The sequence below is a fragment of the Saccharomyces cerevisiae genome, chromosome XVI (genome assembly GCF_000146045.2).
Source record: "Saccharomyces cerevisiae S288C chromosome XVI, complete sequence".
NCBI classification, from domain to species: domain Eukaryota; kingdom Fungi; phylum Ascomycota; class Saccharomycetes; order Saccharomycetales; family Saccharomycetaceae; genus Saccharomyces; species Saccharomyces cerevisiae.
Genome location: NC_001148.4, coordinates 685,826 through 708,471, shown reverse-complemented (window position 1 = coordinate 708,471; position 22,646 = coordinate 685,826). Strand labels below are relative to the sequence as shown.

Below are 22,646 nucleotides of genomic sequence, written 5' to 3'. Positions count from 1 at the left end.
ATGGTTTCAGAAAGAACATTTGTATATATACATACGTGCCTATATATACATATTTCCTCAATCCAAGTAAAAAAAAGTGCGATGTATCATGGTCATAAGAATGTTAAAGGGAGTTCTTCCCTCTATCAATTATTTTATAATTTTCTTCAACATATTTTTGTTTAAGCCGGCATTGTTGTTTTTCTTCTTGTCATTCATTAAATGAGAGTTGTAAATTGAACTTGAATTACCACTACTACTACTTCCATTGGAATTAGAAACCAGTAGCTTCATCTTTTCTGATATTTCCTTTATTAGTAAGCTAACCGCCACATCGACATTTAAATCATCCATGCTGTCTATTCCAACAAATCCATATTTCCATTTTGTTGCTAGTTGTCTTCCCATTTCAATCAACATTGGGCTTGCGAGTTCATGATTAACGTGAGAACAGACGATAATGCATGGTGGTGGTGAATCGGGAGATGAGGGGTCTAACTCGATGGATTTTAGTTTGGTATTATAGGATCTCAATTGCTCTATTTTGGCGCTTTTCTCTTTGCTATTTTTACTCCATAGATGTCTCAGGCTGTAAACCAATGAGTAAATATCATCCTCTTTGCCTTCCTCCCATCTTTTTTCATAATTTCGAAATTCAGTCCAAGCATCTAGTATGCAGTTTCTAATCACTTTTAAAAGTTCAAATCCACCATCGCTGACGTTTTCCGTATCTGTGTTCATCACATCATCTCCATATTCCGGAGGGCCTCCAATATGGTTTAATTCAGGGACTGCGCTATACACCAAGATATAACCGTCAACTTTACCATTCAACTCAGAGGCACCAGAGGCAACCAATAGTGAAGTAGTAGATACAGGTCGTCTTGGTTCATCTGCTAGTCCATGTAGGATTGATTTTCCTAAATTTCGGAAGAGAGAAACTTCTAAGAACGGCACCACATTATCAGGACTGAAGCCAGGCGTATCAATAATATCAATCTGGATTGGTGCATAAGTGGGTGGAATGTAATTCAGGGGCAATTTAAAATGCTCGATAACGTTAAGCTGGTCTGCCTTGATTTTAGGAACACTTTGAGAGTTAATGTCATTGGAAAAAGTTTGATACAGCGGAGAATCAGATTTATCCAAAGATAGGGATCTCCTGGAGTGGCTTTTGTTGTGTAACCTCACTGATTGAAAATTATCAGTGGAAGCTTGAAACACCAATGGCGACAGCAGTACATTTTTGGAGACCTGAGGTGAAGGGAAGATAGGCTCTAAGGTTTGGCTGCTTGGGGAACGAAGGCAAAGTCTTTCGTGAGCTTGTTCGTCTAATATAGCTCTGGCCAGGATCGATGACGGAACAAAGCCGAAAAGCCAGTTAGTTTGGTTTCTTGTTGGATAATGAACCTCGTGGACGATATTAACAGTAAGCCTAGATACCAGGGAGGTCTTTCCGGTAGAAGTGCCCCCCAGAACGGCCAGCCGTATGGGTCTCTCTTCAGAAGCCTTCTCTGACATTTCTATAAAGCTCTATGATGGACGAGTCAAGAGAATAAAAGCTTGGCTGCGTCTTATTGAACTCTTGGGATAGGAAACAACGTACAGAGTTCTAAAAACACAACAGTTTATTGATAGTTAGTTTTGCATCGATGTTATTAGTGTTTTTCAACTGGTTCACTATTTTTCAGGCTTAAACTCGCTGCGATGGGATTAAAAAATAAAAGATGGATGTGAGTAGTATTTGGACTTCGCAAAGACATACGCACAAAACTATTGTCGAGAGGATGCATGCATTGGTTGTTATATGTGTTATGTATGATAAAAGTCTTGCTTTGTATTTATGTACTCAACCCTCGCATTTAGTTTGTTTACATAGCAATGATATCCTTATTCTTATCAAGTATTTTGTGAAGAAGGTTGATTGGATTTATAAGATTTCGATACCGGACCACCACCGATACCATACAAAGTATTCAGAACATTGCTGTGAAACCCAATGTGGTTTGTTGGAATAAGTTTTGTGCCGTTGAGGCCAGATCGCGATTGGTTCAACCATTGCGACATATTGTTCTTCAGCGTTTGCGATTGTGATTCCAATAATGAAGAGGAAGGAGACAGTGGTAATGTACTCATACGAGAACTTGATTGTGATGGCGCCGTGGATATAAAGGACGATGACATCGGAGGAGACGGTGATGCTAATGTGGAGTTTTGGGAGATGATGGAGGATACACTTGAAGACATAGCATGTTCATTCCGTCGTATATTTGAATCAGTATCTTTCGTGCTATGTTTGTTATCGTTTACTTTGCATGCGTTTTGCAATTCTTGTTCTAGTCTTCTTGCGTTGTTGAAGGCAGTTAATAAGCTAGGAAGTTGTTTCTGCAGAGAAGTCCTTTGCATCATCAATGACATATCTGACGTGGAAGAGGATAACCTTCTTCCATCTAGACGATCGATTTCTCCGTTTGATAAATTGTCGCTATCTGATGAGTTAATAGGAGTCAAATCATGTGTCAACATGGATGCATCCACAATGCTATTGACAAATGAGCTGATATCTTCGATTTCCTTTGTCTCATCAATAACGGGAAGGTTATTAGTATGATCGTTCTCCGATGTCGACGATGGTGATAGTAGTCTTTCTTGTAATGCTTTGTTTTCGTTCAAAAGCCAATTCAGGTTTAAAGAGTTGTACATCGATTCTATATCCAAAAAAACGTGTAAACATTCTTCAAACAAAGAGGAGGATGGAGATCCCGATTCGGAGTCCTCCAATTGTTGAATAAATATCTTAATGAACGCTCTGTATGATTTTATTGTTTCTGCCAATTTCAGTTCGTTCTCATTATTAACCGTTTCGTGCTCGTTTTGCTCCTGTAAAAAATGCCATATGGTCACTAATTCATGATCAATAAGCAAAAGTTTGGACCTAACAAAGATACCTGCAATCTTCATCCTTAGACGGCGCAATCTCTTCATAGAGTAGATCCAACACTCTAATAACAGGGTCATCGAATTCTGCAAAAGCCTGTCAACCCTGTTGTCTTCTATTGTATTGGACATTATGAAATCTCTAATTTGGTCAATGTCCCTTGACAGCGACTCAAGTGCAAGGGAAGACTTCTCGCATTTTTTGATGCATTTTAAGCTTAAATCTTTATAAAAGCTATCGTCCAGATTACCATTATGATTATCATCATCATCGTCGCCGCTATCACCGGCGCTATTCTTATTTCCACCAGACGTTTCTACTTCAAATTGAATTAAGACACTCTTGTGAAGGGATCTGATATACCATGATTGGTGAATAACAAACTCTAGCTTGATAATATCCGCTAATATCTTAACTAGAGCATCGCATTTGTTCAAAGTAGCTTTGGATAAATGCAAATCTTCCTCATCATTCAGCATAGATTTTCCCTCCACCTTGCGTTTTTCTTCACTAATCATTGAAGTTATCCAGCTAGTGTTGCGATTACCATTGATATCAGTATCTTCCTCGTCTGCAGAATCATTGAGACCAGCCCTATGAAATTTGCTAACGATGGGATCCTTATCCATATTTGACCTCGAATTTCCCGAATTGAGTCCCTTTAATTCATAGCCAGGCTTTACTGTACCGTTTTCATCCATGCTATAGTAGTAAGTGTTCTCTCTGGAGGGTTTTTAACTGTTTCTTTGCTGTTGTACAGTTTACTGCGAGGAGATGACTCGTTGTATTTCTTTTGGGCCAATGACCGCTTCGCAAAGTGGAAAAACAGAACTTACATACCAAATTCGATCATCGGATAGAAATAGTACGTAGAGAAAGAGTAAGAAGTCAAGTTTTGATGGCTAGTGTTTTGTTGCCTCAATTGCGTACGGGATGGCATGTGGATCAGGCTATTGTTACCGAGACTAAACGACTTGTTGTCATTCGTTTTGGTCGCAAAAATGATAGACAATGTATGATCATGGACGAGTTGTTATCTTCGATTGCTGAAAGAGTAAGGAACTTTGCAGTTATTTATTTATGTGATATAGATGAAGTTTCAGATTTTGATGAGATGTACGAGCTGACGGATCCCATGACAGTAATGTTTTTCTACCACAATAAGCACATGATGTGTGATTTTGGTACAGGGAACAACAACAAGTTGAACTTTATTGTAGACGACAAACAAGAAATGATTGACATATTAGAAACTATATTCAGAGGTGCCAGGAAGAACAAAGGGCTGGTGGTCTCTCCATACGATTATAATCATAAGCGTGTTTCATAATTCATAATAACTATGTAGGCTAGGCGCACGATGTCTTAACAATTCAGTGAGTAAGTAATGAATAACCTTGACAGAATATAAAAGGTCGAAGCATATTGATCAGTTCTGATGAACTGTTCGTATGAGGTCTAATTTATGAACCTGCGATAGTAGTTGCAACCCTTTTTTTCTTTTAGACAATGAAAGTGAAAAACGATAAATGTGATACATTAAAGAACATTTTGTTGGACTGTTGAAAGACATATCACATCAACATGCCGTTAATGTCCAATTCGGAAAGAGATAAATTGGAAAGTACATTGAGGAGAAGGTTTTTCTACACACCCTCGTTTGAGATATATGGTGGTGTGTCAGGTTTATTTGATTTAGGGCCTCCGGGTTGTCAGTTGCAAAATAACTTGATTCGACTGTGGCGAGAACATTTTATTATGGAAGAAAACATGCTTCAGGTTGATGGGCCAATGCTAACTCCTTACGATGTGTTGAAGACTTCTGGGCATGTAGACAAATTTACTGATTGGATGTGCCGAAATCCTAAGACTGGGGAATACTACAGAGCAGACCATTTGATTGAACAGACGTTGAAAAAACGGCTGTTGGACAAGGATGTCAATCCACAGGATATGAAAAATATGGAGAAAATATTGACCACGATTGACGGGTTTTCGGGTCCTGAGTTGAATCTCGTCATGCAGGAATATAACATTAATGATCCAGTCACTAACGATGTTTTAGACGCACTAACTTCCTTTAATTTGATGTTCGAAACTAAAATTGGAGCCTCAGGACAATTGAAGGCCTTTCTAAGGCCAGAGACTGCACAAGGACAATTTCTCAATTTCAACAAATTATTGGAAATCAACCAAGGGAAAATTCCGTTTGCTTCAGCTTCCATTGGTAAGTCATTCAGAAACGAAATTTCCCCCAGAAGTGGGCTTTTAAGGGTAAGAGAGTTTTTAATGGCAGAAATTGAGCACTTTGTTGATCCGTTGAATAAGTCACATGCAAAATTCAATGAAGTGTTAAATGAGGAGATTCCACTACTATCACGCAGATTACAGGAAAGTGGTGAAGTCCAACTGCCTGTGAAAATGACTATAGGAGAGGCAGTGAATTCTGGAATGGTAGAAAATGAAACATTGGGATATTTTATGGCAAGAGTTCATCAATTTTTGTTGAATATTGGGATCAACAAGGACAAATTCAGATTTCGCCAGCATTTGAAGAATGAAATGGCACACTATGCCACAGATTGTTGGGACGGTGAAATTTTAACATCGTATGGTTGGATTGAATGTGTCGGTTGTGCTGACAGGGCGGCTTTTGATTTAACTGTACACTCCAAGAAAACGGGAAGAAGTCTGACGGTAAAGCAAAAGCTAGATACACCAAAAGAAAGAACCGAGTGGGTTGTGGAAGTGAATAAGAAATTTTTCGGATCGAAGTTCAAACAGAAAGCAAAATTAATCGAATCTGTTTTGTCAAAATTTTCCCAGGATGAATTGATTAGGAGGCATGAAGAACTGGAAAAGAACGGTGAATTTACCTGTCAAGTAAATGGCCAGATCGTAAAACTAGATAGCAGTTTGGTTACTATCAAAATGAAGACAACTTTGCAACATATACGAGAGTACATTCCTAATGTCATTGAGCCCTCGTTCGGTTTAGGTCGTATCATATACTGCATCTTCGACCATTGTTTCCAAGTTCGAGTGGATAGTGAGTCAAGAGGCTTCTTCTCTTTTCCATTACAGATAGCGCCGATCAAAGTATTTGTTACGACAATATCGAATAACGATGGCTTCCCCGCTATACTTAAGAGGATCTCGCAGGCTTTACGTAAAAGAGAGATATACTTTAAAATTGACGATTCCAATACTTCAATTGGTAAAAAATACGCCCGTAACGATGAATTGGGAACACCATTTGGTATCACCATAGATTTCGAAACTATAAAAGACCAAACGGTGACGTTAAGAGAAAGAAATTCTATGAGGCAAGTAAGAGGCACTATTACTGATGTGATTTCGACCATTGACAAAATGCTTCACAACCCTGATGAATCGGACTGGGATAAATCAACATTTGGACTGTCGCCTGTTAAGATATAACTGAAAAAAGAGGGGAATTTTTAGATACTGAAATGATATTTTAGAATAACCAGACTATATATAAGGATAAATTACAAAAAATTAACTAATAGATAAGATTTAAATATAAAAGATATGCAACTAGAAAAGTCTTATCAATCTCCTTATTTCTTAGCAGCCTTTTGAGCAGCCTTGGTAACCTTAGCGGCCTTTTCAGTCTTGTCAACAGACTTGATAACACCGACAGCGACAGTTTGTCTCATGTCTCTGACAGCGAATCTACCTAATGGTGGGTATTCACTGAAAGCTTCAACACACATTGGCTTAGATGGAACGAACTTGACCAAAGCAGCGTCACCGGACTTCAAGAACTTTGGATGGTCTTCCAACTTCTTACCAGATCTTCTGTCGTTCTTTTCCAACAATTCGTCGAATCTACAAGCAATGTGAGCAGTGTGACAATCCAAAACTGGAGAGTAACCAGCAGAGATTTGACCTGGATGGTTCAAAACAATGACGGTAGCGTTGAAAGAAGCGCAACCCTTTGGTGGATCGTTCTTAGCGTCACCACAGACGTTACCTCTTCTGATTTCCTTAACGGAAACGTTCTTGACGTTGAAACCAACGTTGTCACCTGGAACACCTTGTTCCAATTGTTCGTGATGCATTTCAACGGACTTGACTTCAGTGGTAACACCAGCTGGGGCAAAAGTAACAACCATACCTGGCTTGATGACACCGGTTTCAACTCTACCGACTGGCACAGTACCAATACCACCAATCTTGTAAACATCTTGCAATGGCAATCTCAATGGCTTGTCAGTTGGTCTAGATGGTTGTTCAATGGCGTCAATGGCTTCCAACAAAGTCTTACCCTTGACGACACCGGCCTTGGTTTCCTTTTCCCAACCCTTGTACCATGGAGCGTTGGTGGTAGCTTCAATCATGTTGTCACCGTTCCAACCAGAGATTGGGACGAATGGAACAGTCTTTGGGTTGTAACCAACCTTCTTGATAAAGTTGGAGGTTTCCTTGACAATTTCTTGGAATCTGGATTCGTCCCATTTGACGGAGTCCATCTTGTTGACAGCAACAATCAATTGTCTAACACCCAAGGTGAAAGCCAACAAAGCGTGTTCTCTGGTTTGACCATCCTTAGAGATACCGGCTTCGAATTCACCGACACCACCAGCAATAATCAAGATAGCACAGTCAGCTTGAGAAGTACCAGTAATCATGTTCTTGATGAAATCTCTGTGACCTGGAGCATCAATAACGGTAACTTGGTACTTTGGAGTTTCGAACTTCCACAAAGCAATATCGATAGTGATACCTCTTTCTCTTTCAGCCTTTAACTTGTCCAAAACCCAAGCGTACTTGAAAGAACCCTTACCTAATTCAGCGGCTTCCTTTTCGAACTTTTCGATGGTTCTCTTGTCAATACCACCACACTTGTAAATCAAATGACCGGTAGTGGTAGACTTACCAGAATCGACATGACCGATAACGACAACGTTAATGTGAGACTTCTCTTTACCCATTTTGTAATTAAAACTTAGATTAGATTGCTATGCTTTCTTTCTAATGAGCAAGAAGTAAAAAAAGTTGTAATAGAACAAGAAAAATGAAACTGAAACTTGAGAAATTGAAGACCGTTTATTAACTTAAATATCAATGGGAGGTCATCGAAAGAGAAAAAAATCAAAAAAAAAAATTTTCAAGAAAAAGAAACGTGATAAAAATTTTTATTGCCTTTTTCGACGAAGAAAAAGAAACGAGGCGGTCTCTTTTTTCTTTTCCAAACCTTTAGTACGGGTAATTAACGACACCCTAGAGGAAGAAAGAGGGGAAATTTAGTATGCTGTGCTTGGGTGTTTTGAAGTGGTACGGCGATGCGCGGAGTCCGAGAAAATCTGGAAGAGTAAAAAAGGAGTAGAAACATTTTGAAGCTATGGTGTGTGGGGGATCACTTGTGGGGGATTGGGTGTGATGTAAGGATTCGCGGTCCTCGAAAATTAAAAGTCCAACGCGCCTGTTGCTTCCTATGTGATATGTATTATATGTAATATGCATAAATATATCTACTGCATTGTATTTTGAACGTACAAAGTATGCATTGTTTATACGCTATTATCAGCCAAAGTTGGGTGGTCGCTTTCTGTTGTATGACTATTGATGTCTAGGCTGTCAATAATTTCGTTTTGAGCCTCCATGTCTCTGAAGAACTCCCTGTTGGCAAGGCTGGACGAAGAGGCAGATGGGGATGACCGTAGTCTTATGCCCCCTTGACGGCTGTTCCTGCCTCTGACTAAAGACCTCATTAAAGATTTCGTGAACCTTCTTGTCGTCTTAATTATCCCGTTGAAAAATTTACTCCAGCGAGACCCGTCCTCTATGAGGTCCCAGTGTGGTTGCTCATTTAAAGATGGCGATATGTCGTGTAACTCGTCGTCGTTTTTCAAATGCCTATTTAGTTTAGCATAGATCCATCTTCTCCCCGCAAATTCGACTAAAAAGAATATAGCGAAGATACCGATGAAGATACCCAAAACGTTAACTTCATTCTTTTTGTTTGAGGTGGGGCACGCATGAATGCTGCGGACTTCGAAGAAATACGAGCAATTGTGTAGGTTTCCAATGTATGATATCTGGGCCTTTGATTGAATTTCTTTATCGCAGACAAAATTCAATAAAGTTGCCTTCTTGTCCTTCCCGTTCGGGCACATAGAGCCGTTTTCGTATTTGAGAGTTAATTTCTTGGCAGTAGAGCCGCCGACTAACGCAGGCCTTGTACTGAAGTCTCCAATCGATACTAAATTATTTTCGTTCAACTGGTCTACGTAAAAAGCGCCCGTTAGATTGGACAGTTGTTGCGACTCAGCTTCTCCGACAGGACTAGAGCAGATGCCTAACGTGAAGTTTGTATCGTAGCCCCAACCTCTCACTGACCACTTCGTCTTGGAGGATTCATGCTTGTTATTGCCAGAAATCTGTTTTTGGCCCTCCCTTAATTTGTTGGGAGTTGAAGATAGCTGTGATAGATCTATGTATGATCCGGTGACTGGGTTGGTTACCGCACAAAATAGATCTTCATCGTTTTCGCTTTTGGGTTTATCCGGATTTGCTAACGTTCTTTTTTGCTTGTGAGAAGCCCTATGTTCATTGGCTTCATGGGACAGTCCTGGACCATTGTATACATGCAAAAGTATTGGTATGGTAATGATTAGGACACATGATAGATATATTAGAGATGATCGTTTCAACATATTTTCCAGTGTGCGATCCTACAGTATGTTTTATGTTCTATAAAATAAAGCCCTTTTTTGAGAAGTAGTATGCTTAGTAAGAGTCTCCTGTAGTTTTGCGTTCTTATTATTGAAATTGAAATACTTGGCATTTTCTTCAAAACTTAACCCTTCTTGTTTCGGATACCTCTTGTACCTGCACCCGAAAGGGAAACGCGGCCAAATACAGCCGCAAAGTGACAGTAATGTGAATAAGTATAAGAAAGGATTAGTGAGCGGGAACTACAGTTTGGTAAATAATTAATTTGAAATTTACTGCCAAGGTAGAAAGGTGTCTTTTTTTGAATTTTTTTTTTTTTTTTTCAGAAGAAGGTTTTTCTTTTTTTTTGCTGAATATTTTCTATAATTATTTAGTGCTTCATTTTGATGTCACAAAAAAGTAATACTATAAAAAAAGATTTTATGTAGAATGGATAATTTGTGAAAGCATTCCTGGGATTTTTTTATAAATTTCTCATAAGTGTTGTAATAAAAGCTAACAAAAGAGACTGACTTCATAAGTAAGGGTAGCAAGCGTAAGTATAACTAAAAAACAAAATCATATAAAAAGATAAAATATCAATCATGCAAACGATTTCTGGAGTCTTACCAACAGTATTAAGCCCCTCAGAGCTTAGGTCTGATGATGAACGAACCTTCCAGTTTGACGAAGAAGCTGAAATAACAACGCATTTGACTGAAAGCGAAGATTTACGAAGGTTAATCAATGAGACTGCACAATTAGGTGTCAGAGTTGATCATATTCACGATAAAACTGACCAAGAAATTGCCAGGCTGGAAAAAGTGATTAAAGAAGTTACTGAAAGTGATACTTTTTTCCGATCTTGTTCTGGCTGGTTTAAAACCAATAAGAATTTTTCTGACAGTGAAAGCAGTTCAAATACGCAGCTGAAGAGTCTTTCTCAATTGCATGGCCGCTATGATCGTGATTGGAGACAGAGGTTGAATAAGTGGTTTAGAAAAAATAAGAGTAAATTAGCCCTACCATCTGATAATAATCTGGAAGAGGTAAACGATGATAAAGTATATGGATATGGAGAGGACTTGATGGAACGGGGCAAGACACCATATTTTAGTGATATTGATGATTTTATGAATGGATTGAATATTATATCACCCTTAACACCTGACGATTTTGAAAATGACGATACATTAGTTAAAATTGATGAAACCTGCCAAATTCACTCCGCTTCTGAACCTGAGAAGACCTCCATAAGTCCCACATTTGGGAAAAATATCAAAAAGGAGCTAGTAACTGATGATACGGAAAGCATTATTAGCGGGCCTCCTTTGCAAGAGAATAAAAAGACTCTTTTGAAATACCGATATGTCAGGACTTCTCTTGATATGCTCGGCTCTGAAAAGAGTAGTTCTAAAAATAACAGCGGTGGTATGTTCCGTATTTTCCATAAGAGTGCTAATTTTGGCGACAAAAATCAAGAAAACGTGCCACGAGTGTGGGACACACTTAGAAATAATTTGGGAAGGGAAATTTATCTTTTGCAAGGAAGATTCAAAAAATGGACTACAAAGCATCAAAATCTTAAGAAGGGCCAACCTTGTAAAGATGAAGACGCCGTTACCGTTCCCTTACCATCATCTGATCCGGGAAAGGAAACACAGTTGGAAACTAAACTCTGTTTTGTGCCCGAACCAGGTGATCAGCCTTTGGTACAAGCATAACCGTGTAAAAGGTTAATGAGCAAACGTTCCTTGCTTGTGTCAAGACATGTTCGGGCAAGATATAAATAAAATTCAAATAATGCCAAGTATCAATAAATTCTGTTTACATTTCCGCACTATAGTGCATTCTTGAAATCGAAACGCGTTAAGTTCTCAATAAACAACGCGTTACCCTCTCAACAGAAAATAATGCCCCATTGTCCTGGGGTGAATTTAAAATCAAATGATTATAATGTGCGCTATTGTTGCACTGCTTCCCAGGCCGAATAAGAGAGGCACCACATTTATCAAACTGGTTACGTTCGTTTTCTGAAAATCAAACAAAAAATGTCGAGCTCCTCCAAGGCTTCTGCAAGTTCATCCTTGTCAAGCACAGCCACCTCTTCAACTTCTGCAACTAGAGGCAGCGACGGATGTGTTGTTTGCGATTCAACTGCATCATGCCCTGTTTGCGCTTCAGGAGAATATTGTGTTATGACTTCATTAACATGTGACAAGTGCCCATCCACATACTGTGCGAAACAGTCCGATTCACAACTGAGTAGTTTATCTTCCTCCTCCTCTAGTTCTAGTTCCAGTAATTCAAATGAGAAAACCTCGTTGATTGTGGGGTTCACCGTGGGTATTGTAGGTGGTGCGATGCTTATTGCCTTGGTGGCGTTGTATTTCATCAACAAGAGATATTGGAAGCCCAAAAGGCAAAAAAATAAAGCTTTGAAATTGGAAGAGGCATCGCAAAGTTACGGGAATGAAGAGGAATACTTCGACGATGAAGACGATGATGATGAAGACGATGAGGATGATGGCGGTATGAGAAAAGATGAAAGTCACACCCTGTTCAATACGTCACTGGTACCTCCAACTCTCAACGTGCCGGGAAACAGAAGTTCAGCATCTACCACTCGTACAAGGGCTTCTAATATTTTGCCTATTGCCTACATTCCTGGTGTGACAAGCGGTTTGAGTACCGACAAACTGCAATCAAAACTACGCTCGAGCTCTAAGAGACAAAATGCAGCTGGTGATATCAGGTCACATATAACCTTAGGTTCTTCCATCTTGGATGGTCTGGATGACGAAGATGACGAGCATAACCAGGTACTCAATAAGGACGCAGACGATAACCTCATAACTGCTATTCGTGCTAAACCTAAACTGGTTCAAATCGCAGAGGAAGAGAGTGATAAGGAGATTCAGGACTTGGATGTCATTGAAGAACAGACAGAGGCGGATGATCTTTCACACATGGCAAAAAGCGAGGCAAGCCATGGTAATAACGACGAAGATGACGATGAAGAAGGAAGTTTTATACTGGACTTGGAAATTCCAGAATCGATACGCGAGAGCACCCAGGGCAGTCGCACTGAGAGCCCGTTTGAGGACAAGTTCGAAATACACGATGAACGATAAATAAAAGGCGTGTCAGTATTCTGCAATCCCGGGGAAAATATTATATCATATCAATATTCAATGATCTACGTCTATATAGTTACGTGTATACGCCGTAATAAGCGCTTTTTTTTTTTTTTTAATTTTCTGACTACTGTTCAGCCATCAAGGTATGTCTAAATTAATAATATTCAGCATTTTCAACGTGCGCTTACCATCTGCTAATACACAGCTCCTCTGAAAGTTTCTTGGCCGAATGTCATAATTTTCGAACCAAATATAAAAATTCATACACATTAAAACAAGATGTGCTTACAAAGCGGATAAGTTCCGCAGCAGCCAAAGCTGCATTGAGACATTTTTCGCATACACATCACTTCTCTGGGGAATGAAGCATCCGAAAACGCCAACGGGACTAAAATACAGCAAACTTGCATTTTGGTCATTTATGGTTAGCAAGTTTAAGTGCTACTACATTACATATTACCTGACCCTGAAAACGGGCTTAAAAGCCCATCTACTATAGTGCCGCTGCGGGTAACCGTAGCTTCTTGCTTTTTTTCCCACCGTCATTTATTTTCTAGTCTTCTTTCCGAGAAATGCCGGCGGCGTTTGCCGTTCCGTTCGCAATCTCTCGAGAAGTTCGAGAGATGAAAAATTTTCTTGGGAAAGCCAAGAAGGTACGATCGTAGGCATGATTCATATATAAACTCTTTCCCAATCTTTTTGGTTACGTACATACTCCCCCCTGATCTTTTACCTACATACTTGATCGTGACTTCTTGATTCATTCATTTCTTGTTCTCACCGTTGTCTTCCTTTTAAATTTCGTTTTTTAAGTTTCAGATCAAACTGAAGTACAACAGAGAAGGAAGCTCATCCCAAGCAACTCTACATAGTTACCTCTTTAGCAAACAAAATGACTCAATTCACTGACATTGATAAGCTAGCCGTCTCCACCATAAGAATTTTGGCTGTGGACACCGTATCCAAGGCCAACTCAGGTCACCCAGGTGCTCCATTGGGTATGGCACCAGCTGCACACGTTCTATGGAGTCAAATGCGCATGAACCCAACCAACCCAGACTGGATCAACAGAGATAGATTTGTCTTGTCTAACGGTCACGCGGTCGCTTTGTTGTATTCTATGCTACATTTGACTGGTTACGATCTGTCTATTGAAGACTTGAAACAGTTCAGACAGTTGGGTTCCAGAACACCAGGTCATCCTGAATTTGAGTTGCCAGGTGTTGAAGTTACTACCGGTCCATTAGGTCAAGGTATCTCCAACGCTGTTGGTATGGCCATGGCTCAAGCTAACCTGGCTGCCACTTACAACAAGCCGGGCTTTACCTTGTCTGACAACTACACCTATGTTTTCTTGGGTGACGGTTGTTTGCAAGAAGGTATTTCTTCAGAAGCTTCCTCCTTGGCTGGTCATTTGAAATTGGGTAACTTGATTGCCATCTACGATGACAACAAGATCACTATCGATGGTGCTACCAGTATCTCATTCGATGAAGATGTTGCTAAGAGATACGAAGCCTACGGTTGGGAAGTTTTGTACGTAGAAAATGGTAACGAAGATCTAGCCGGTATTGCCAAGGCTATTGCTCAAGCTAAGTTATCCAAGGACAAACCAACTTTGATCAAAATGACCACAACCATTGGTTACGGTTCCTTGCATGCCGGCTCTCACTCTGTGCACGGTGCCCCATTGAAAGCAGATGATGTTAAACAACTAAAGAGCAAATTCGGTTTCAACCCAGACAAGTCCTTTGTTGTTCCACAAGAAGTTTACGACCACTACCAAAAGACAATTTTAAAGCCAGGTGTCGAAGCCAACAACAAGTGGAACAAGTTGTTCAGCGAATACCAAAAGAAATTCCCAGAATTAGGTGCTGAATTGGCTAGAAGATTGAGCGGCCAACTACCCGCAAATTGGGAATCTAAGTTGCCAACTTACACCGCCAAGGACTCTGCCGTGGCCACTAGAAAATTATCAGAAACTGTTCTTGAGGATGTTTACAATCAATTGCCAGAGTTGATTGGTGGTTCTGCCGATTTAACACCTTCTAACTTGACCAGATGGAAGGAAGCCCTTGACTTCCAACCTCCTTCTTCCGGTTCAGGTAACTACTCTGGTAGATACATTAGGTACGGTATTAGAGAACACGCTATGGGTGCCATAATGAACGGTATTTCAGCTTTCGGTGCCAACTACAAACCATACGGTGGTACTTTCTTGAACTTCGTTTCTTATGCTGCTGGTGCCGTTAGATTGTCCGCTTTGTCTGGCCACCCAGTTATTTGGGTTGCTACACATGACTCTATCGGTGTCGGTGAAGATGGTCCAACACATCAACCTATTGAAACTTTAGCACACTTCAGATCCCTACCAAACATTCAAGTTTGGAGACCAGCTGATGGTAACGAAGTTTCTGCCGCCTACAAGAACTCTTTAGAATCCAAGCATACTCCAAGTATCATTGCTTTGTCCAGACAAAACTTGCCACAATTGGAAGGTAGCTCTATTGAAAGCGCTTCTAAGGGTGGTTACGTACTACAAGATGTTGCTAACCCAGATATTATTTTAGTGGCTACTGGTTCCGAAGTGTCTTTGAGTGTTGAAGCTGCTAAGACTTTGGCCGCAAAGAACATCAAGGCTCGTGTTGTTTCTCTACCAGATTTCTTCACTTTTGACAAACAACCCCTAGAATACAGACTATCAGTCTTACCAGACAACGTTCCAATCATGTCTGTTGAAGTTTTGGCTACCACATGTTGGGGCAAATACGCTCATCAATCCTTCGGTATTGACAGATTTGGTGCCTCCGGTAAGGCACCAGAAGTCTTCAAGTTCTTCGGTTTCACCCCAGAAGGTGTTGCTGAAAGAGCTCAAAAGACCATTGCATTCTATAAGGGTGACAAGCTAATTTCTCCTTTGAAAAAAGCTTTCTAAATTCTGATCGTAGATCATCAGATTTGATATGATATTATTTGTGAAAAAATGAAATAAAACTTTATACAACTTAAATACAACTTTTTTTATAAACGATTAAGCAAAAAAATAGTTTCAAACTTTTAACAATATTCCAAACACTCAGTCCTTTTCCTTCTTATATTATAGGTGTACGTATTATAGAAAAATTTCAATGATTACTTTTTCTTTCTTTTTCCTTGTACCAGCACATGGCCGAGCTTGAATGTTAAACCCTTCGAGAGAATCACACCATTCAAGTATAAAGCCAATAAAGAATATAACTCCTAAAAGGCTAATTGAAACCCTGTGATTTTTGATAAGCGATAGAAAACTGAGAAGGGAAAGTTAACACGAAAATGACAATTGAAAAACCAAAAATATCGGTCGCATTCATTTGTTTGGGTAACTTCTGTAGATCACCAATGGCGGAAGCCATTTTCAAACATGAAGTCGAAAAGGCTAATCTAGAAAATCGATTCAACAAGATTGATTCATTTGGCACTTCTAATTATCATGTGGGGGAAAGCCCTGATCATCGTACAGTGTCCATTTGTAAGCAACATGGCGTCAAGATTAATCATAAAGGGAAACAAATAAAGACCAAACACTTCGATGAATATGACTATATAATCGGTATGGATGAATCCAACATTAATAACCTAAAAAAAATACAACCTGAAGGTTCTAAAGCTAAAGTTTGCCTTTTTGGTGATTGGAATACTAATGATGGCACTGTGCAGACCATTATTGAAGATCCTTGGTATGGTGACATACAAGATTTCGAGTACAACTTCAAACAAATCACCTATTTCTCCAAACAGTTTTTAAAAAAAGAGTTATAAGCTAGCAAGTAATGATGGTGCGGTCTACATCGAGTAAAAAGATAATATGTGAAGGTGAAGTTAAAGAGTACAAATTGGAGATTTTGAATACTACATTTACCTAGTAAATCACGATGAGAATTATATAAGTAAAAGGAAACTGTTTACAGTTTTTCGAAATCTTCTTCATTATATACGAAGTCGTTACCGCAACGTCTCGCTAACCAACTTTTTTTATAATCAAAGTATCTCCATGATTCCTCCTCAGATTTGCCCATTCCTGGTGGTAACTTTTCGATTTCTTTATAATACCAGCAGCGATCTACCTTGTTGAATAGCCAGTTTCTATTTTTAAAAAGTTCTCTAGCAGCTAAAAACTGTTCATATGATCCTTGGTAATGATAGAATATGAAAAATAAAGTATCAAGATCAAATTTCATAAATATTCTGGCTAGTGAGGTTCTGGAATAGATATCATCATCTTTCTTAGATTTTGCTTTACTATCTTTACCGAACTTATTGTCAGTATCATTTTCATTATTCGTTAAATTTAAAGGTACATCGTACGGATAAACAAATCGAATTGGTTCATTGGGAAAAAAGATTGACGTTGGGTGAGGCAAAGATAATGGTTTGGTGTATAGACATGGCGAATCGGCATCTAGAGAATCTGGACAATTCAATAGCGAAGATTCTAATTGCGATACCATCTTTGGTGACATTTCTTGAAGAGGTTGCATTAAGTACCTTTTCGAGTCTAACCAGTATTTTAATTCGTCGTTGAATAAGGGATTTTGAAAAGCTGCATTCGTCTCTACATCGTGCTGGATGGTTTTTCGAATTTCATCAGTTCTATCCGGTGGGAAATTTAGTTGTTGCTCCGAGTCGTTTTCCGATTCCTTCTTTTTCATAGACACATGTGTAGTTGGTGTACCAAGGGTAGAATTATCGAATTTTATTGAATCATCTTTCACTGTATGCAATGGCGTATCAGTTGACACAGGTGTTGGCGTAGAAGATATAGATTGCGAGGCTGATTCTACACCTGGCGCGATTGGAGTCGTCGCCCTGTCTGATATAGAAACATCCCTCTGCGGAGCTTTTTTCTTTGGAGAACGTTCTTGTTTTTTTGATGAGCGAATGCTAGATAAAGAAGTTTGATTGTTTCCTTCTTTTGGAGCCTCATTATTACTTGATGAAGGTTGTATTTCGCAACCCATGTCCTCATAAATTGTATCGTATTCAATGAAATCGGGATCATCGTTATTTTCTACATAGTACTTTATATCGTCTTGGAATTCTTCTACGGGCTCTGGGTCCATTTCATTATTCTGAAGTTTTTTCAAGATATTCTCTAGGTTGGCGATGTGAAATTCGTGTCTTTCTGTTTGTTCTTCATTTTCTTGAGCCTCATACTGTTCCAATTGCTTTTGTAGCTCATCTAAACAATCGTGAATAAATAAGACCTGATCTCTTTTTTTGAGTTCTTTAGGGTCTTTGATTATATCTGGATTTGTTAAAGCCTCCTTTGAAAACTGTTTTGTCTTCATTAGCTTCTCCACGGACTTAAATCTTTCCATGCCATTTTCAATCAACCTCCTATTAGTCATCAGAACACTTTGCTTATCCTTTACATCTTCTTTGCTGAGCCATGTTTTTATTTGATCCCTATGTTTTTGCAGCTTCTTGATTTCTCTTTTTAAGTCAGATTCCAGTTTTTCTCTATGCGAAGAATTGGAGGGGTCTGTTGACTGAAATTTTTCGTATATGTCATCGAAGTCTTCAATACCTTCCTTCACCTTCTTCAAAAGCTTATCGATATCCTGTTGTAGCTTTCTTTGAGACATGACAGAATGAGCGGATGTTTCATGCAATCAATAAAAAAATATACTAATAGAGGTTCAATTACAGTTCCTAATTATTTATTGACGCGGAAGGGACGCTGTTTGATCTTGTTATTATCTAAATTAGTTCATTGCACCAAAAATGTGGAAGTACTTTTATGCTATAAAAAGTTTCGTAGTTAGAATTGGTGGATTGTCGAAAAATCAATAAAGAAGGGTAATACAATGTTTTGCATCACATGACCATGTTCGAGCAATTTATGGCGCCATATAACAAGCACAAAAAAATGGGTAAAGTATGGTATGTTTAGACAAGCTGATATGTTACCGTATGACTTTCGTAGCAAGTTGCCATATTGGTCCATGACCTCTTGAGTGATTTTGAGATATGTGTGTTTGTATAATTGTAAAAGAACCTGGTGCTGACATGGTGGTTATTGAAAAATAATTTCAAAAAATAATACGACACCAGCAGGATTTGAACCAGCGCGGGCAGAGCCCAACAGATTTCAAGTCTGTCGCCTTAACCACTCGGCCATAGTGCCCAAAATAATCTGGTAGTGTTAGAAAACGGAAGGTATTAAAAACATCTGACTAAAATTAATTTCCTTATATTGATGATGAGTGTTTCACTAGCAGAAGTAATTCTAGCTAGGGACACTAAGAGTGTTGGAATGAATATTATATATTATTTTTTGACTATTATTCATATTACTGTTACATATTGTCATATACGATGCAAGAAGATGACATAAAGATTGGGAAGTAGTCGCCAAATTTTTTATTGAAGTTAAAGTGTAATGATTGGAACTTCTAGCATATTCTGTATATATAATATTATCGACTATGGAATCCCAACAATTTTACAAAATTCTCCAGATCTCAAGAAAGTATAAAAGATATGGTAATATCATTATGTAAAATTATTGATTCCCTTTTAGGGATGCCTATGCCCTCGAGAAGTGCTAGAATATTTTGCCTGTCTAAAATTATAACCTCTATCAATAATGGATCCTCAAAAACTATCCCGTTATTCACCTATTTCTTAATCCAAGGGAAGTTGGACAACCATTAGATGTGATCCGCTAGGAAAGAGATATAAACTGCTTTTAATTGGCTATGAAAAGCTGTCCGTACATTTATTAACTGCGGGAGTACATTTGCTATTTCAGGCCTCATGGAGAAAATAGTACATTTTGTTCCCTATTGAAAAATACAGAGAAAGAAATATTGAAGTGTTGTTAAAAAACATGTAATAAACGCACCTATGGCATACTGAACTTAATTTTAATCGAGGTTAAGCTATAGCGTTTCATTCTCTGATGTCTTCTCATCGGTAGAAGGTCTATCATTCTTTTCTAGTGGGCCGTTATGTAAATAATACTCTTTGAATAAATTAGCCGTCATGTAATGGATAAATGCACCAATGAATCGCATTGGTATGATAAGCCCTAAATAATCTCTCTTGCCTGGATCCTTCGTTCCAGGAACGCTTATACCCCGACGACTCATTTCTGTCATAAAAGAGGCCAGTTGAATTATTAAGTTAGAAGTGGTTAGAGAAACGTATAATAGGAAAAAATATAACCAATTCTTATATTTGAACCAATTGGGGGATCTTATTCTTGTATTGCAGCGAGAGCATCTTATCTTCGTACATCTTGGAGGCAGTAGATTAATCTTATGTCTATATCCTCTTTCCATCCACACAGCAAACCCCCAAATAGAAACGATCGCTGAATATGCTACGAACCAGCCCACAGTATTATCAAATGTCAAAAGTTTAAATGGGGGAAAGGGTACAAATGAATATGCAAACATTTTTCCGATGAAAATTAATCGCATTACTTTCATAGTAAGTCTGACGGCTAACGGCGGCAATACATCATCATTACTACGAGCAGGAATATTGCTTTTGTCTTCTGTGCCGTTTTGCATAATTCCGTTGCCAATCGTCTTGGAACTGGAAACATTTAATAAATGCACTTAAAACAGAAAGGGCCTTTTTTATATATTAAATTTTTGACTGCCAAAAAAATTTCCAGTTTCTACTCTCTTTTTTACTGAAGTAGCAAGCGGCCTGCTGATTTATTTTCTAGACAGTACACTTACAGCTGCCCCGGGATCTTGATACATAAATACGCTGCAGCAAGAAAACGCAGAATGGAAAAAAATATATATATGCAGTAATAATATCGACCTCCTCCTACCTACCTATCTACCTATCTAGCGTGTTAGTGGTTCTTGTTTTAACCTTTTTCCTACATTTTTAGTATTTCTCACAATGATAGAGATGTCCTTGATTATATATATTGGCAAATGACCGGTAAATGGCTCAGTTCGCAAGCTCATTTATTCTAACGTTTATCTTTTTTAGAATATAGGCCACACTAAACAAACTCAGTCATATGAGGTATGAAAAGCATGCACCTTGCACTAGAAGGTGTACGTAAACCTAAACTCCATCGAGTGTACGGTCCACAATGTGTATTTGAGCCACTCCGTACCTCCTTAGCTAACGATATCCTGAAATTTTTCAATAAATTTACTCCAGCATTTTACATCATCATACAAGTTACATTCTGAAATAGTGTCGAGAATGATATGATCTTCACTTACAATTAGTTGTAAGACCGACGATTCAGGTTTACTAGGCTTAGAACTGACGTCTTTCATTTCTATGTCTGCGTCATCCGCTGTTGCAGTACCATAATTTTGACTAGTGCCTTGCAGTACACCATGATCTTCCATCACAATATCAGTTCCTGCATTTTCTTGATTCGAAACAGAGGCGGTGAATCCGAGGTCATTGGCACCATCCATAGTTGTAGAGTGCTCTTTGATGCTGTCTCCATTTTCCTCCTCTATTGCGGGTTCAGATAAAATTTCGTGCAAATTAAATTGCTGTAAACCCTCTTCTTTAAGCATCATTGCTTCAGTTATACTGGGACGTTTGCTTTTATTAGTTGAAGAACGCCTTCTTCTAGAGGCCTCTACTACACTTCCATGTCTGTTACTTCTTGGAATTGGCTCAGTGTTAGATGTTGAAGAATTTTTGTCTTTAGTCGAGGTGGAGAATGGAGCTTGATAGTCAGGTTCAAGTTCCGATGAATTTGAATTTGAACTAGGTGTGGAGACCAGTTTAAAAACATTTTGAAGTACTATCCTCGACCATTGAACCCATTTTAGTATCTCAGAGATTAGATCTAGATTGTCATTACTTATGTCAAATTTTTTAATATTGATTAATTTTGTTGTAAAATCGTTCATCAGTTGTATTCTACTATTGTAGTTATTGTTCGAAAATAAATCAATTATAGGTGGCGAAGAAGATGAGTTTGATGAACATGTAACTTTATCTATAATAAGTTCCGGTGATATGAAATCCTCAGGAAACCAAATTAAGTCTGTATAGTTACTTTCCTTAGCGTTTGCTACTATTTCCATAACCAAGGAAATGCCGTTAGAAAAATTCTCAGCAGATTCATTTATCCAAGATTTGGTTTCTTGTGAATATATGTACTCATAGAACCTGTATTGTGAATCGCTTTTGTTTTCTTCTAAATAAATTTTGGCTAAAGGCACTTCCTTACCATTGATGCCCTGGGTTAAAATATATATTCCAAATTTATCATTCAAATTGGTCCTGACTTTAAAGTCGCAACAATTGTCTTGGAAACATTGTCTTATATAGTGTGATAGTTCCGTGAAATACTTAAAAAGATCAAGTTTACCTTGGTTGTTAAATGATGCGTTGCTTGAATCTAAGCTTTTGTCAGAAGACCCATTATTATGGGAGGTAGAATCGGACTCGATGTGGGAATATGCATCTAACAGATATAGAAACTTCAAATTGTTATGAAAAGCTTTCAAATCAGGATACTTTGTTAAGGAATTTAGAAGAATGTTGCTTTTTTCATGCTCTCCATCTCGTTGGTTAAAGTAGTCAAAATTATCAAAATTAGATGCTAGTACGAGTTTAACGTCCTGAATTCTGTCTTGCTTCTTATTGTAGTCAACATCTATCACGATAATTTTAGATGCCGTCGATAATCTTGAAAGTTCATTACTCAATTCTTCTGTGAAGGACTCGAGACCCAAAGTTTGACAAAGTCGTGTTATATTCTCCAAAGTTATGGAACCAGGTTTGTAATCCTTGAATAATTCAATCATGGAGTCTAAAGTCTCCACATAAGAGTCTCCTTCTACCATCTCCAAAAGAGTTTTGTTGGCTTTTGTTCTATGTTTTCTTTGCTTTTGATTAGGAGTTCTTTTTCAAACACA

General features: G+C 38.5%; 13 protein-coding genes and 1 non-coding gene across 14 annotated transcripts, besides 1 other annotated feature; 6 read left to right on the top strand and 8 right to left on the bottom strand.

Annotated features, from left to right (window-relative positions):
• Positions 1-129: 129 nt before the first annotated feature.
• YPR084W (uncharacterized protein) lies at positions 130-1,500 on the bottom strand (the record flags this gene model as incomplete). Its single annotated transcript, NM_001184181.1, has 1 exon — positions 130-1,500. One exon carries the CDS (start codon positions 1,498-1,500, stop codon positions 130-132), a length of 1,371 nt encoding a protein of 456 aa, NP_015409.1.
• Positions 1,501-1,878: 378 nt separating this feature from the next.
• Positions 1,879-3,618, bottom strand: MDM36 (Mdm36p; the record flags this gene model as incomplete). Its single annotated transcript, NM_001184180.1, has 1 exon — positions 1,879-3,618. The coding sequence occupies one exon, from the start codon at positions 3,616-3,618 to the stop codon at positions 1,879-1,881; it is 1,740 nt and encodes a 579-aa protein (NP_015408.1).
• A 197-nt stretch (positions 3,619-3,815) lies between these two features.
• DIB1 (U4/U6-U5 snRNP complex subunit DIB1) lies at positions 3,816-4,247 on the top strand (the record flags this gene model as incomplete). Its single annotated transcript, NM_001184179.1, has 1 exon — positions 3,816-4,247. One exon carries the CDS (start codon positions 3,816-3,818, stop codon positions 4,245-4,247), a length of 432 nt encoding a protein of 143 aa, NP_015407.1.
• Positions 4,248-4,501: 254 nt separating this feature from the next.
• On the top strand, positions 4,502-6,358 carry GRS2 (putative glycine--tRNA ligase; the record flags this gene model as incomplete). The annotated part of the gene is made up of 1 exon (NM_001184178.1): positions 4,502-6,358. The coding sequence occupies one exon, from the start codon at positions 4,502-4,504 to the stop codon at positions 6,356-6,358; it is 1,857 nt and encodes a 618-aa protein (NP_015406.1).
• Positions 6,359-6,501: 143 nt separating this feature from the next.
• TEF1 (translation elongation factor EF-1 alpha) lies at positions 6,502-7,878 on the bottom strand (the record flags this gene model as incomplete). Its single annotated transcript, NM_001184177.1, has 1 exon — positions 6,502-7,878. The coding sequence occupies one exon, from the start codon at positions 7,876-7,878 to the stop codon at positions 6,502-6,504; it is 1,377 nt and encodes a 458-aa protein (NP_015405.1).
• A 579-nt stretch (positions 7,879-8,457) lies between these two features.
• On the bottom strand, positions 8,458-9,603 carry MRL1 (Mrl1p; the record flags this gene model as incomplete). The annotated part of the gene is made up of 1 exon (NM_001184176.1): positions 8,458-9,603. One exon carries the CDS (start codon positions 9,601-9,603, stop codon positions 8,458-8,460), a length of 1,146 nt encoding a protein of 381 aa, NP_015404.1.
• Positions 9,604-10,206: 603 nt separating this feature from the next.
• Positions 10,207-11,325, top strand: YPR078C (uncharacterized protein; the record flags this gene model as incomplete). The annotated part of the gene is made up of 1 exon (NM_001184175.1): positions 10,207-11,325. One exon carries the CDS (start codon positions 10,207-10,209, stop codon positions 11,323-11,325), a length of 1,119 nt encoding a protein of 372 aa, NP_015403.1.
• Positions 11,326-11,652: 327 nt separating this feature from the next.
• Positions 11,653-12,735, top strand: OPY2 (Opy2p; the record flags this gene model as incomplete). Its single annotated transcript, NM_001184172.1, has 1 exon — positions 11,653-12,735. One exon carries the CDS (start codon positions 11,653-11,655, stop codon positions 12,733-12,735), a length of 1,083 nt encoding a protein of 360 aa, NP_015400.1.
• A 162-nt stretch (positions 12,736-12,897) lies between these two features.
• Positions 12,898-13,011: an origin of replication (ARS1625; Autonomously Replicating Sequence).
• A 622-nt stretch (positions 13,012-13,633) lies between these two features.
• On the top strand, positions 13,634-15,676 carry TKL1 (transketolase TKL1; the record flags this gene model as incomplete). The annotated part of the gene is made up of 1 exon (NM_001184171.1): positions 13,634-15,676. One exon carries the CDS (start codon positions 13,634-13,636, stop codon positions 15,674-15,676), a length of 2,043 nt encoding a protein of 680 aa, NP_015399.1.
• Positions 15,677-16,053: 377 nt separating this feature from the next.
• Positions 16,054-16,539, top strand: LTP1 (tyrosine protein phosphatase LTP1; the record flags this gene model as incomplete). The annotated part of the gene is made up of 1 exon (NM_001184170.1): positions 16,054-16,539. The coding sequence occupies one exon, from the start codon at positions 16,054-16,056 to the stop codon at positions 16,537-16,539; it is 486 nt and encodes a 161-aa protein (NP_015398.1).
• Positions 16,540-16,682: 143 nt separating this feature from the next.
• On the bottom strand, positions 16,683-18,365 carry NOT5 (CCR4-NOT core subunit NOT5; the record flags this gene model as incomplete). Its single annotated transcript, NM_001184169.1, has 1 exon — positions 16,683-18,365. The coding sequence occupies one exon, from the start codon at positions 18,363-18,365 to the stop codon at positions 16,683-16,685; it is 1,683 nt and encodes a 560-aa protein (NP_015397.1).
• Positions 18,366-18,825: 460 nt separating this feature from the next.
• Positions 18,826-18,907, bottom strand: SUP16. The gene has a single exon. It is a non-coding gene; the product is annotated as a tRNA-Ser (tRNA).
• Positions 18,908-19,664: 757 nt separating this feature from the next.
• On the bottom strand, positions 19,665-20,300 carry YPR071W (uncharacterized protein; the record flags this gene model as incomplete). Its single annotated transcript, NM_001184168.1, has 1 exon — positions 19,665-20,300. One exon carries the CDS (start codon positions 20,298-20,300, stop codon positions 19,665-19,667), a length of 636 nt encoding a protein of 211 aa, NP_015396.1.
• Positions 20,301-20,873: 573 nt separating this feature from the next.
• Positions 20,874-22,574, bottom strand: MED1 (Med1p; the record flags this gene model as incomplete). The annotated part of the gene is made up of 1 exon (NM_001184167.1): positions 20,874-22,574. The coding sequence occupies one exon, from the start codon at positions 22,572-22,574 to the stop codon at positions 20,874-20,876; it is 1,701 nt and encodes a 566-aa protein (NP_015395.1).
• Between the last annotated feature and the right edge of the window lie 72 nt (positions 22,575-22,646).